Here is a 13,400-nt window from a genome sequence, read left to right as displayed (position 1 = left end):
GCATCGGGTGAGGGGGTACATCCCTAAGTACTTATTCCCAATCTTGATATGGGGAAAAAGTTACAGTCCAGAGAACTGGATCTTGAGATGCATGAGCAGAAAGAAAAACATACTTAGTGCAGTTCCACCTATGCAAGCAATAACTGAAGTACAGCAGCGACATATCGCAGTTCCCATAAGATGGCACTTAAAATGCATTTCCCATTTAAATAATTGGAGATGAATAAGAAAACAGCATATGTAATAATGACAATAAGTCAAACAATTTTAAATACTCATGCTAAATATATCTATAGACCTGGGTTATTGGAATCTTTTAGTCTTTGGGTACACTTAGAGTAGGCTTACCAGATCTCTTCGCTCCACCGGCGGGAGCTCTTCAGCAGCGCGCAACCCGCATGCTAGAACCAATATAAATTTTTTGGCAAAGGCAGATCAAGCAGTAAACACAAAATTTTGTGTCACAGTTGGAAAAGTCTTGAAGTCGAAAAACAAAATCTGAATCCGTTTGAATTCTTTGACCTCCAGCGCTAAATTGCAAGCCAGGCATTTGTGACAGCGGTAATGTCCTTTCAGACCCCTGTGTGAGTTCCTATCATTTACAAATGCCTGGCTTGCAATTTAGCGCGGGAGGTCAAAGAATTCAAACGGACCGATTCAGATTTTGTTTTTCGACTTCAAGACTTTTCCAACTGTGACACAAAATTTTGTGTTTACTGCTTGATCTGCCCTTGCCAAAAAATTTATATTGGTTCTAGCATACGTTCAATAAAAACCCGTATTTTAGAGCATAAATCTAGAATACGCGCCGGCATATGCTCAGCCCCGGTAGTAGAACACTTTCTCAAGGCGCGCCACAATGAGAACGAACTCCGTTTCTTTGTAGTGTGGCGCCTTAGGGGCAAAAAATTTGACAGGAGAAATGCTGAACATCGACTTAGACAAAAGGAAGCTTACTTTATTCATCTTTTTAATTCCCTAGAACCATCAGGTTTGAATTTAGAAAATGACCTATCCTGTTTTATTTAGATATGTTCCTTTAAGAAGTTTCGAAACCAGGAGGTTGGCAACGCTACGTACAGGAGTCCCCAACCTTTTTGAACCTGTGGACACATTTGGAATTCTGTCACGGCATAGTGGGCACTGCAACAAAATAGCTGCTGCAGGAGGTGCGGCCCCCCCACAAAATGATTGCCATAGCATAACTTTGGTAACATAGTGTAGATCCTTCTTCTGTGGTACCAGCCACCGCAAAAGCAACATTTTTAAAAAATCTGTACTGCCAATCAAATATCCAATAGTCAATCAGAAGTCTTGCTGGGCAAAATCCCTACCTGGCCCCACCCACTTCCTAAAAACACTTGGCGGGTGCCAGAAAAGTTCTCAGCAGGTGCCATTGTGCCCATGGGCAGAGCCAGATCTACCAGGGGGGGCAGGGGGTGGCTACTCAACGTGGTACCACAGTGAGCAGAGAGGGGGGTAACCAGGAGTGAGGCTACGTGCTGCTGCCTGGCTGGCTGGCTGCTGTGCGTGCTGCGCCCTAGCCCACTTGACACTCTTGGTCTGGTGCCCACAACGTGGGAAGCAGCAGCACTGGAAGAAGAGCAAAGAGGTGGTTTGGGGAGGGAAGGGACCTTAGCAGGGTATAATGCCACAGAGTCCACCCTCCAAAACAGCCATTTTCTCTGGGGAAAACTGATGTCTGTCATTTGGAAATCAGTTAGAATTCTGGGACATCTCCAGGCTCTGCCTGGACGTTGGTAACCCTAAATGGCCAGAGGTGACCTTAGAAGTTCTCAGTCTTCCTCCTCTGGTTTCCAGCCCTGATCCTGGCTTGTCAGATTAGCTCCTTGCAGAAAAAAGCCTATTGAGATTAATCCAAACCTTTAACTTCCTGTTAAAATATGTAGAAAGCTTGATTTGAATTATCTGCGAAAGAACAAGTTTGGATTCAGGATTTAGCTCTGTCCTTTCTAAGGTGACGGATATTGTGTGAGTTTTGAAACCACATTTGGGCTACAACCTGCTCCCCCCTCTTGTCAACTTTTGAACTGACTTGAGTCAGTTAGAAGATACCTATCCTGTTGCTCACTCACTGCAAGAGGCAAAATTATTTGTAGAATTAACAGTGGCATATAGCTGGGGGGGGGGCTCTACAGGGAAAAAGACATTTTGTGATGTGTGTACATCTTTAAGGAGTTTGCTTCCCATTCGATGGGGATGTATTTAGCTCCTTAGAGTGTGGAGGGCAGGATTCCTCCTTGGTAATTTAGATGATATGTCTGCCTCACAGTCGTGTGTGAATGTCTATGTGAATAAAGCTGTTTGGACTAATAACCGAGGGGTCCTGCACATCCTTACAACAGGCGTCTGGCAGTGGAACATCACATGGTGTCAGAAATATGGACCAATTTCTACCTCCACCTCCATTTCTGCTGATTGGTAATCTTGCAGAAAATGTGAGAGTATGGGAGCAGACTTTTCAGTTTTATTTAATTGCCAGCACCACTGATAATGCTTCGGATAAGAGACAAATTGCTATACTGTTGAATGTGATTGGTGAAGAAGCTGTAAAGTATACAGTACATTTGTTTTTGAGAATGGACAGCCAGAAACGTTGGATGATGTCCTTGTGGAATTTAAGAATTATTGTACGCCTCGGAAGAATGTAATCTTCGAACGCTATTGCTTCTGGAGCCACAGCTGGGTTCAAAATGCATCTGTTGAAAAGTTTGTAACAGGCCTCAAATTAAATGCTGCCAGCTGTGAGTTTGGCTCTGCCTCAGAGGAGTTGATAAGAGGTAAATTAGTATTCAGTGCCCCTGAAGGACTTAAAGGAAAACTTCTGAAAGAGACTGACCTCACCCTGAAAAAGGCTGTGGAACTTTGCCAGGTTACTAAAGCACTTGCTTCTCAATTACAAACAATGATAAATACTGCAAAGCAGCCTTGTGAATCGGCGACGGCAAATATGCAAGCTGAGAAAATTTCCTTGCATGTGGTGAGACGACAACAGCCACACTCTGAAACGGAAGTTAGCGTTGTTAGATATAAGAACTGCTCCTATTGTGGTACAGTGCACAGGTTTCAAAACTGCCCTACTTTTGGCAAGACGTGCTACAAATGTGGGAGAAAAAACCACATTACGAAGCTATGTTCCTCTGTCTATAAAATCGTTTTGGGCTATTAAGAATGTATTGCGCATTGAGGATGGTATATTGTATGTGGGTGAGAGGTTATTTATCCCCGTTGCTGAAAGACAGAGTGTGCTATCCCAACTTCATGAACCACATCAAGGGATTCAGCAAACAAAGGCACGGGCAAAGGGACTAATGTACCGGCCAGGCATGTGTGCCGATATTGAACGATTGGTCAGGAGTTGCCCGGTGTGCGCCAGATTTGCGGTAAAGAATCAGAAGGAGCCGCTCATGCCCCATGAGGTCCCAGGCTTACCGTGGGAAAAGGTAGGCGTAGACATTTTTAATTATCAGTCCTCCTCATTTCTTATGGTAGTGGACTATTACTCAAAGTATCCAGAGATAGTGACGTTGCAAGATAAAACTGCAGCTACAGTGATTCTTAGACTTAAAAATATATTTGCACGTCATGGTATTCCAAGGAGGGAAGTAAGTGACAACATGCCATTTGCTAGTAGGGAATTTAGACAATTTGCTCATGAGTGGGGATTTGAGCAGTGTCTAAGTAGTCCCGGCTACCCTAGATCAAATGGGATGGCAGAGAGGGCTATAGGGTCCATCAAACAGCTAATGAGGAAGGTAGAATACTTAAAGAAGGATATATATTTAGCATTATTGAATTTCGTAATACCTCTGTAACAGGAATGAAGTACTCCCCAGCAGAAATGTTGATGGGTAGAATGCTGAGGAGCAAGCTACCAGCATCTAATCAAAAACTACATCCTAAAATACCAAGTGGAGTAAGGGAGGCCTTGCAGGAAGTTCAGGATACACAGAAGTTTTTTCATGACCAAACAGCAAAGTCGCTTAGACCCCTGAAAGAAGGAGATGAAGTGTGGGTAGAGGGAAATAGGCAATGGCATCCCGCTGTGGTAATAGAGCAGTGCCAGCTACCTCGGACATATAGGGTACAAACGTCTGATGGAAACATCTATCGGTGTAACAGAATCCATCTAAGATGTTCCCAAAAGGAGATGGGAGAAGAACAAAAGAAGTATGAGAGATGTAATCAAGGGGCGGGTAACAAGGCATTGGAAGAGCTGAACAGTCAGGAGGTGAATAATAGTAATCAGGTGACAGAAGAAGAAAATCAGGAATTGAATAGTTCACAGAGGGCAGAAAGGATTCCTAGATGTATATCATCATATGGTAGGCGTGTATTCTCCCCAGAGAGATACCATAATTTTAGTGTGATAAGTATTTGATGTATATGATATGTGGTTTTATTGGTATTGGTAATACTGGATCTTTTTGTATTTTTGGATGGGGAGATGTGATGTGTGTACATCTTTAAGGAGTTTGCTTCCCATTCGATGGGGATGTATTTAGCTCCTTAGAGTGTGGAGGGCGGGATTCCTCCTTGGTAATTTAGATGATATGTCTGCCTCCCCAGTCGTGTGTGAATGTCTATGTGAATAAAGCTGTTTGGACTAATAACTGAGGGCTCCTGCACATCCTTACAAGAGGCGTCTGGCAGTGGAAGATCACGCGTTTTATATTAATTTGATTTTAAGGAGGTGTATGTAACAATGCTGGGGAAGAGATAAAGTAACATGCTGGATATGGTAACAACCATGTGACATGAACCATAGACTATTCAACCTGTTCCAGTGAGTTGTTGCGACTAGTGTTGGTAGAAAGTGCTGTCAAGTCACAGCCAACTTATACCAACTCTGTAAGGTTTTCAAGGCAAGAGATGAACAGGGGTAGTTTGCCATTGCCTACTTCTGCATAGCAACCCTGGATTCCTTGGTGGTCTCCCATTCAAATACTGGGACCGGGGTATTTAAACTTGTGAACATGCAGCTAGTCATAAATCCCTAGCTTCCAATTTCAGAATTCTTTGGTTGTTGGCGTTCGACTAAGATGACTTGCCTGTTGATAAGATAAACATAGCAGTTTAGTCTTAATTATTGACACAATGGTCTTTTAGGCATGGGTGCTTTGACTCATGTTCACCCCTGGACTGACTCAGTTGTTCCTTGGAGTGCATGAGTTTTCTGTTGCTCAGAGTTGACCTTGTGCCCACCTCACACTTTTTTTGGGTTTTACCAATGCTGTTTTGCCATAGATTAAATGTCTGTTCCAAGATCAACTCGGTTCAAATTGTAGCCATTTGTGTGCAAAATACACAAAGGGCATTCTTGGGACAATGTCTGGAAATAGATTTATTTCAGCTCAGCTATTCACTCTGCTAAGTACATCCGTCTTCACTACTGTAAATGGTGGCTTGGATCCAGTAGAACAATTCTGTGGGCAAAAGGATATATGTCCATGGAACGTGACTTTCTCTCCTCACCCTCCCACCACTGTCCAAAATTCCCCTCAATATGCTGCTAGTGAAGATCTGCCTCACAAGCTCTGCTCTCTGTGCCCCTCCTTTTTAGAGGTGAGTCAGGTGGCAACCAGAGACAGGGTAGTAGCCAGTAGCGGCACCTTATTTACCCTTCCTCTTAGGCTTGCCTGGTGCCTCTGTAACTCTCTCTTAGGCACCAGGATAAAATGTTTCTGTTCACCCAGGTTCTTAATTAAGGGGTTGATCTTTTAACATCTCTGTAAAATGTGCTTTTAGTTATTTGTTATAAGCTGTTATTTTAAGCAGATCAATTTTCTATGTTTTTACACCCTGGCTGTTAACAAAGAAAATAAAATCTGGATTTTTAATCCTGGGTTTGAAGTAATAACTTTTAATGGTTTGTATTTTTATAATGTTTTATTTTGTGAGCCGCTTCAGGCAGGTTCCCTGGCAAGGTAGCATATAACTTTTTAAAAAAATAAATAACACACATGAGCATTGTGTCACTTCCGTATATGGATTTATCTTGATGATTATTGACTGCCCAGGTGCTTAGAACTCCTGCCCAAGACTTGAACTAGTGCCTGGAATTTGCTTGGGCAGGTAGCTGCCGTGTCACCCAGTGAGCATCCATGGAAGAGTAGGATTCGATCCTGGTGGTCTTGGATCTTAGTCTGACACTAACCACTGTGCCGCATTGGCTTTCATGCTGTGCCAGTTGTGGCTTTTTAAATTTCAGAACAGCACTACGGATGTGCAATCTGATTTCAGTTTCTTCAATTAATTCATGTATTCCCCTCCCCATATGCACAATGAAAGCGTGATAGGATTGTACGTAAAGCCAAATCTTTGGGTCATGTTCTACTTATCTGCAGAAGCTTATGCTTTCATCAGTAGCTGCTATGGATAGTATAATGATAAATAATAATAATTTTATAAGAGTTATTATGATGAGAACCCCTAGTCCAAGGGATTCTTTTGGGGTAAGTCATCAACATACCAATTTACAAAACCCTGGGGTATTAATCTTCATGCCTCAGTCTTAGTAGCTGCCACCAGCCCTTTTTCACTACCCAAAAAGCTAGAAGCCAAGGAGCAAGCGACAAACCTTCCTGGGATTAACGTCATGAAAGTCAGCCCTGTAAAGTAGACCACTTGCAGAGTGAGTTTCACAAAACAATTAACCTGGTAGGTGTAGCCACTTAGGTCTAGGTACTGGAATTAGATTGAAACCACCTGAAGAGAAAACACCATAAGATATAATTAACGTAATTTATTGTGCAATAATATTTAAAAAAGAACAGAATTTAAAATAACAAAGGCTAGATCAAAAGGACTAACTACACAGTAATAACTTTAGTTCAGTTTACGAGATGATATTAGCTGAAATCCTCCAGCATTCAAAGTTCATTCTTTCTAAGAGTCAGCATGGACAGACAGTATGTCTGACTCAAAAAAACAAAACAAAACAAAAAAAACCCAGGCATGAAATCACAAGGTCCAAAGTTGGATCAAGGAGCCATGCATAAGCACCAAAAACAAAACGAAGATGAAAATTTTAAGCTTTTATGGTCAGAAGTTTGTGTTGGCCTGAGCTCACTGACCATTCAGATCAGTGGCTGGTAATCTCAGGGCCCATTCCTGAAAAATGGGCCCAAAGCCCTTAGGAGGCCGACTACGGCCTCCGCCGGTGCAGGTGCCCACACGGCCGGCGCCCGGAAGGCTCCCGGCAGCGTGAGTGGCCCCAGTGCTGGCGTGCATGGCTGGGCACCGCTCCTCGACCACCACCACCATCACAGGCTGCGGTGGCAACCCTATGAGGGTTGCACAGATTTTTGGCGCCAGGCAGATGTTTCAGCAGTGCCAAAACCTCTTTAGGAGGCAACGCCGCCAGTTTGCCTCCTAAGCCTGGTGAGGGCATTCCTTTCAGGAATGCGCTGTCAATTAACTGCATAACCCTGTTACTAGCCAGGTGACCCAAAGGGTCAGAGTGAGATAAAGTGGTAGGGCTTATCTGCAGGCTAAGCCCTCCCAATTCTCACATGTGACAAGGCTCATAATTTCATCTACTAATGGAATGTGGCTCCACAGTTCTCGATCTTGGAGACCAAAAAGGGAGTCAAGATAGAAACTACCTCCTCCCAATACCTGGGCTCTTATCTCAGTCGCAAAAGGTCATTGCTTGCTGAATCTCAAGCAGAAGCACAGTTATTTTCCACTTAACATTTTTATTGTAGGCCTGAAACCTGAACCAATGTGTAAAAGAACAAGAAACCACACTAAGGGACTCAGTTTCTTGACAGGGGCATTGCTTCCCTTGTACATAGTGTACATTTGGGTAGTTTATTGTTACCAAGTTTAATGATATTTGTCAGATTTGTGATGCCTAAAATAGTTGTTGTCCTTGAATAACGATGGAATTGTATGCTGCAAACTACAAGGATCTGCCACAGAGAGCAACTGCTCCACGCCAAGTTCCTCAATGTCTAGTATAACTTACCCTGTGCTCTGACATTATATTTTGAGTTTCCATACTCTCAGCAGTACCAGTTAATGATGTAAAGCAGGGCAGGAATATGTACAGGATGTGGATTAAGTTGTTTTGGAGGAGATGGAGTAGATTAAAGCACACTGCCATTTTCCATGATGCCCGATTGTCTTTCTAACTGTATAATATTTACCCTAAAGGAAAATGACCAAGAAAGTAAAATGACTCCCCCTCTAAAACCATTACAAACAAGAAGGTTATTTTATTACTGTACATACCTGTAAGGTATGAAAATTTAAGATTGCCCCCCATGGCTCCACCCAAACAATGGCTCATTGTGATCACATTTCTAAGCACTTTATCCATCTAGTACATTTTTTAAATTTCATTTTCTCCCTCCAAGGAATTTAGGATTTTCCTAGCATATTGTATCCTTAAAACAGCCCTGTGAGTTTGGCTTGGCTAATAGAGAATGACTGGGCCAATGTAATCAATCCTAGTTGAACACTCTAAACACTAAACCATGTTGGCCCTTGCTCTCTGTGATCTCTTGCACTGCTTTGGAAGCTGAACCAACTGACCATATATCCTTGGACAGGTACACCTAGTTCAATAAAACATTTTGATATTGTTTTGCAGATGGAATTTCCCTGCAACTTGCTGTCTGTGAAAATCATACAAATAAAAAATCTACGAACAGCAGATATATGTGAGTATCCTGGTGTTGTCACAAAATCCTTGACAACATTTACTTCCTAAGGGATTCTAGACAGCAACTGGAATGAAGACACCAGACAAAATGTGTGGGTTAAACCGGATTTTATTAATTACAATATGAAATATGCATTAAACTCGCATCCTCCATTGTACAGGCTTCCCAAAATGCTGCTCATTGCTTCATTGTCTTGCAGGAAATGCCCATAGGCCAAAATAATTCCCCTGAAATCACACAACAGATGCAGGGGATACCATTTTAAAGATAAGAGAGAACCCTTTTGGGCTTGGAACTACAGCATGGGGGGGAAAGAGGGGCCCTTGGCTCCTCCCATTCTGTTTTCAGATGTTGAAATGGCCCTCCATGTAATGATAATTTGTGACTGAAACTGAATAAGAGCAATTCCTCACTACTGATTCTGTTAGATCTTGGAAGCATTTGATATAGCTGACCATGATATTTTGGTGGACTGAATAAAACCAGTGTGGTAGACAGCTGTCCACTGGTTTAATTATTTTATTATTTGCAGAAACAAAGAGTTTCCATGGGAGAAGTAGAATCAGCTTATTGGGACTAGATGTGTGGGGTGTCCAAAGGGTCCATTTTATTCCCAGTGTTCTTTAACCTCTATGTTAAACATTTGACAAGATCACCTGGAAATTCAAAGTGTGCTGTCTCCATTATGTAAATGACACCCATGTTTTCATCTGATTATCTAAGCCTCCAGGAGCAGCTATGAAAGTAATGTGACAGCATCTTGAGACTGTGGTCAAAAGATGCTGTGTAAACAAACTGAAGGTTAATCCAGACAATACAGAGATGATTTTGGTTGGGAAGGCAGATATTGATTTACCAGGCTTAGATGGGCTTGCACTTTCTTTAGTTGAGAGCTCGGTGTGCTCTTGGACCCATTACTGATGGATAAACAATTGCTTGACGTGCCTTCTCTCAGTTACATATAGTTCATAAACTCACTTAGTATTTAGGCTCTGCTGACCTAGCCATGTTGAACTGTGTTCAACACACCCTCCATGGGCTTGTTTTTGAAGATGTCTTGGAAGCTTCAGTTTGTACAAACTGTAGCAGCAAGGCTCTTGAATGGACTTACTGACTTGGAACATATAATATCATTACTATATCAACTGCACTGGATTACCTATTTGCTTCTGGACTCAAATCAAAGGACTGGTTATTACCTTTAGCGCCCTCATACTGCTGTTAATGACATCTCCAGTGTATACTCCCACACACCAGTTGTGCTGTTCATAGGGCCTTCTCCTAGTGATACTTTCTCTGAGTGCTGACTATCTCATAACAGTCAGGTTGCGGGCTTCTATGGTGGCAGGACCAATCCTTTGAAATGATTTACCAGAGTGGTTCAGGAGGGCACTCTTATTTCCTGCAATCAGGAAGATGTGTACAACAGTTATTTCAGAGGGGCATTTAGTAGAAGGTAGATTGGTTTGGGGGGATCAGACTATGGTTCTTTTATATTGCTGAGCATTCTGTTGTATTTGATGTGTTTCAAACCTGTTCTTGCTTTGTTAGTGACCTTGAGTCTAATAGTGCATTCCTAATGAGAGTTACTCCAGTCTAAGCTCATTGAAATGAATGGGCTTAGACTGGAGTAACTCTCCTTAGAAATGCACTGTAAAGAGGTACGGTGGGATATAATTGTTGTAAATAAATAATTCCCCCCATTTGTCTTTTATTGTACTTACTCTGCAATGATATTACAGATTTTTGTTAACTAACTCTAAACATAGATCCCTGAGAAACAGTGAAGTGGGATGCTATAAAGAACAAGTGATGTTTTCAATGCATTATTCTTTTATATACTGTGTATGATCTTGATATTGTTAATAAATAAAGGTTTGTGATTTATTGTATCTTTAAAACAATGATTATATTTTGCTTTTGAAAACAGTTAGCCAGTCTAATTGCTATGTGAGCTTGTTCCTGCCAACGGCTTCATTTGAAAGGGTTCAGACCAAGACTATTAAGGACTGCCAGGCTCCATTGTGGAATGAAATCTTCACCTTTAGGATACAGAAGGAGGTCAAAGTAAGGCACAAACTCTGTGGGCCAGTTCACATGTAATTCCAAATCCTTCCTCCTTATTTCTGCAACGATTAAAATTGAACAGGGCTATGGCCCATGATCAAGACAGTTATTTTTTACTTCTTTTCTCAGAATGTTTTAGAGTTGATGGTTCATGATGAAGACTACTGCCTCATGGATGATCACCATCTCACTGTACTTTTTGATGTTTCTAAAATTCAGCTTGGAGAAACGATTTGCCTCACATTTCCTTTGGACCCAAAAGTAAGAAATTGCAGGGCACTAGAAGATATCATTATTAAGTAGGGACTCACATTGTTTGTGGGGTAATGATAACAGACCAAAAGGGAGGAGAAAAATTATTTTCCTCCTTCCTTTTTCTTCTTCCAACTATCTCTTCCTGTCCTATTGTACACTGATTTTCAGAGAAGTTTATCCATAATACCATGGAATTTTCCAAAAAGCACCACAGTTTCTCAGAACACCGTTTGAAAGCCATTTATTTAAATCAGTACTCAGTGGCTATGATATTGCCTCTCATATTGTTAAGGAGGGGATCTCAGAATATCCCCCTTTTTTCTTTTTGTAGATACAAGAAGAGCTAGAGGTGGAGTTTAGACTGGAGAGCATGTGAGTACATGCAGTTGTACCGTATTTTTAATAACATATCATCATAAAAATAAATTGTGTTACACATCAGACCAATAAAATTGCATACTAGATTTCTTGTGAACTGGCAAAACTTCTGTGCTGTGAACTTTGGTGTAATAATTATCAGGTTACTAAGATTTAGATCATTTTTGTGTCTGTTTGTATCAGATGGAATGACGGAACTTTAACCTGGGGGGAAATGTTAACAACTAGTTGAATTTTTGCAGGCCAGTTATAACATATCAAATATTTTCATTTTGTCTTGCAGCCCAGTTCTTCTTGAAAATATTGTTACTAATGGCGTATTAGTGGTAATTTCAATTTTAAAATTTATTTTCCTTTTTATCTTATAATGGCTGTGGGCATACTGCATTCTTCAAAGTTCTGGGTTCTGTTTTCAGTTTGCATCTCGTGGCAAGGGACAAGGGAGCTTCAAGGCCATCAAACTATTAGGTTAAGGGAAAACAAAATATTCAAACATAGGACATTTCCATATGGAGGTTATGAAAGGAGTCAGGTGCATATTTCAACATACTAAGGTTGCCAGCTCCAGGTTGGGAAATACGTGGAGATTTTGGGGGTGGAGTCTGATGAGGGCGGGGTTTGGAGAGGGGAGGGACTTCAATGCCATACAGTCCAATTGCCGAAGCAGCCATTTTCTCCAGGGGAACTGATTTATATCACCTGGAGATCAGTTGTAATAGTGGGAGATCTCCTGCCACCACCTGGAGGTTAGCAACCCTACAACATACCCAAGAAAAGCAAGCGTCCTATCCCATTGCCTAGTTTTCTTATGATGTAATTTTAGCCACTTTGAGTCCAAGGAAATAAGGGAGGATATAAATATTTTATGTTACATCCTTTTAAGTCCATTGAACTGAATGGATTTAGAAAGGTATACCTCTGCTTAGGATTGCACTGCTACATTGTTAGTCCAGTCAATAGCCTGGGGTATTAGAAGAGGCAGCACCTAGGGCACAGTGTGCATTTTGCACAATCCCACTGAATTCCCCATCCGCTTTTCTTGGTAGTGCTTCTGATTAGCATAAAACCCACAAACTGCCATTTTACATCTTACTTTAACAAAGGACAAATAAAAAGTTCATACAATAATAGGTATTTATTTATTTATTTATTTGTGTATTTTACAGCCCACCTTTCTCATTGAGATTCAAGGCAGATTACATGGTATAAAACAATGTAACTAAATAGCATGAAATACCTAATAAACAATGCAATAGATCTAGGATTAAACAAATTAAATGGTGATGCAAAAAAGTTTCCGACATGATAAGTCAACCAATGCAGAGGATGGAATTGCAGAATTAGAACACAATGCAGTAAGAGCAGCCTAATATATACAATAAACAGAAAATACATATCATAAACAGTGGCATTGACCACAGTCCTGCTCCCATTCCATTCCATTCCATTCCATTCCATTCCATTATAGCCTTATTCCCTTTGTAAAGAAATGCCCTTATTCCCTTTGTAAAGAAATGCCTTCTTGAACAATTCTGTTTTATATAGCTTGCAGAATGACAGAAGTGTGAGTGCCTTCTTGGCCTCTTCAGGCATGCTATTCCACAAGGTGAGGACCACAACAGAGAATGCATGTGTATGGGCAGCTATTGATCTTACTCATTTGTACTGTGGCCAGTTCAGAAGGACTTGCTTAGATGAGTGAAGGTGTCGTGTCACTGCATAGCAAGAGAGGCAGTCCTGAAGATGTGAGAGTATAAGGCTATGTAGGACTATGTATGTGATAACAAGTATCTTGAATTGAACCCGATGACTAATAGGTAACCAATGGACCGACTGCAGAAAGGGTGTAATTTGCATATTTTGCCTAGCTTCCTATAACAACTAAGCTGTAGCATTCTGTGCCAACTGGAGTCTCCAAGCTGACTTCAAGGGCAAACCCATATAGAGTGCATTCAATAGCAAGCAGCCCATTCCTGAAGGGGGTTAGATCCATGGCCGCCTCCAAGG

The 13,400-nt window shown here is 41.4% G+C and overlaps 1 protein-coding gene across 1 annotated transcript in view; it reads left to right on the top strand.

Annotated features, from left to right (window-relative positions):
* The first annotated feature begins 2,402 nt into the window (after window positions 1-2,402).
* Window positions 2,403-13,400, top strand: part of LOC130479491 (cytosolic phospholipase A2 epsilon-like) — a 71,919-nt gene continuing 60,921 nt past the window's right edge. The window contains exons 1-8 of the mRNA XM_056851891.1: window positions 2,403-2,465; window positions 2,600-3,071; window positions 3,840-4,346; window positions 8,580-8,690; window positions 10,624-10,760; window positions 10,890-11,021; window positions 11,347-11,387; window positions 11,677-11,719. Of these exons, the coding sequence (XP_056707869.1) occupies window positions 2,403-2,465; window positions 2,600-3,071; window positions 3,840-4,346; window positions 8,580-8,690; window positions 10,624-10,760; window positions 10,890-11,021; window positions 11,347-11,387; window positions 11,677-11,719 (1,506 nt within the window). The remainder of the gene's footprint in view (window positions 2,466-2,599; window positions 3,072-3,839; window positions 4,347-8,579; window positions 8,691-10,623; window positions 10,761-10,889; window positions 11,022-11,346; window positions 11,388-11,676; window positions 11,720-13,400) is intronic.

Source organism: Euleptes europaea, chromosome 6, assembly GCF_029931775.1.
Source record: "Euleptes europaea isolate rEulEur1 chromosome 6, rEulEur1.hap1, whole genome shotgun sequence".
Taxonomy (NCBI): Eukaryota; Metazoa; Chordata; class Lepidosauria; order Squamata; family Sphaerodactylidae; genus Euleptes; species Euleptes europaea.
Note: the sequence above shows the minus strand (reverse complement) of the source record. Positions and strands in the feature narration are given on the sequence as shown.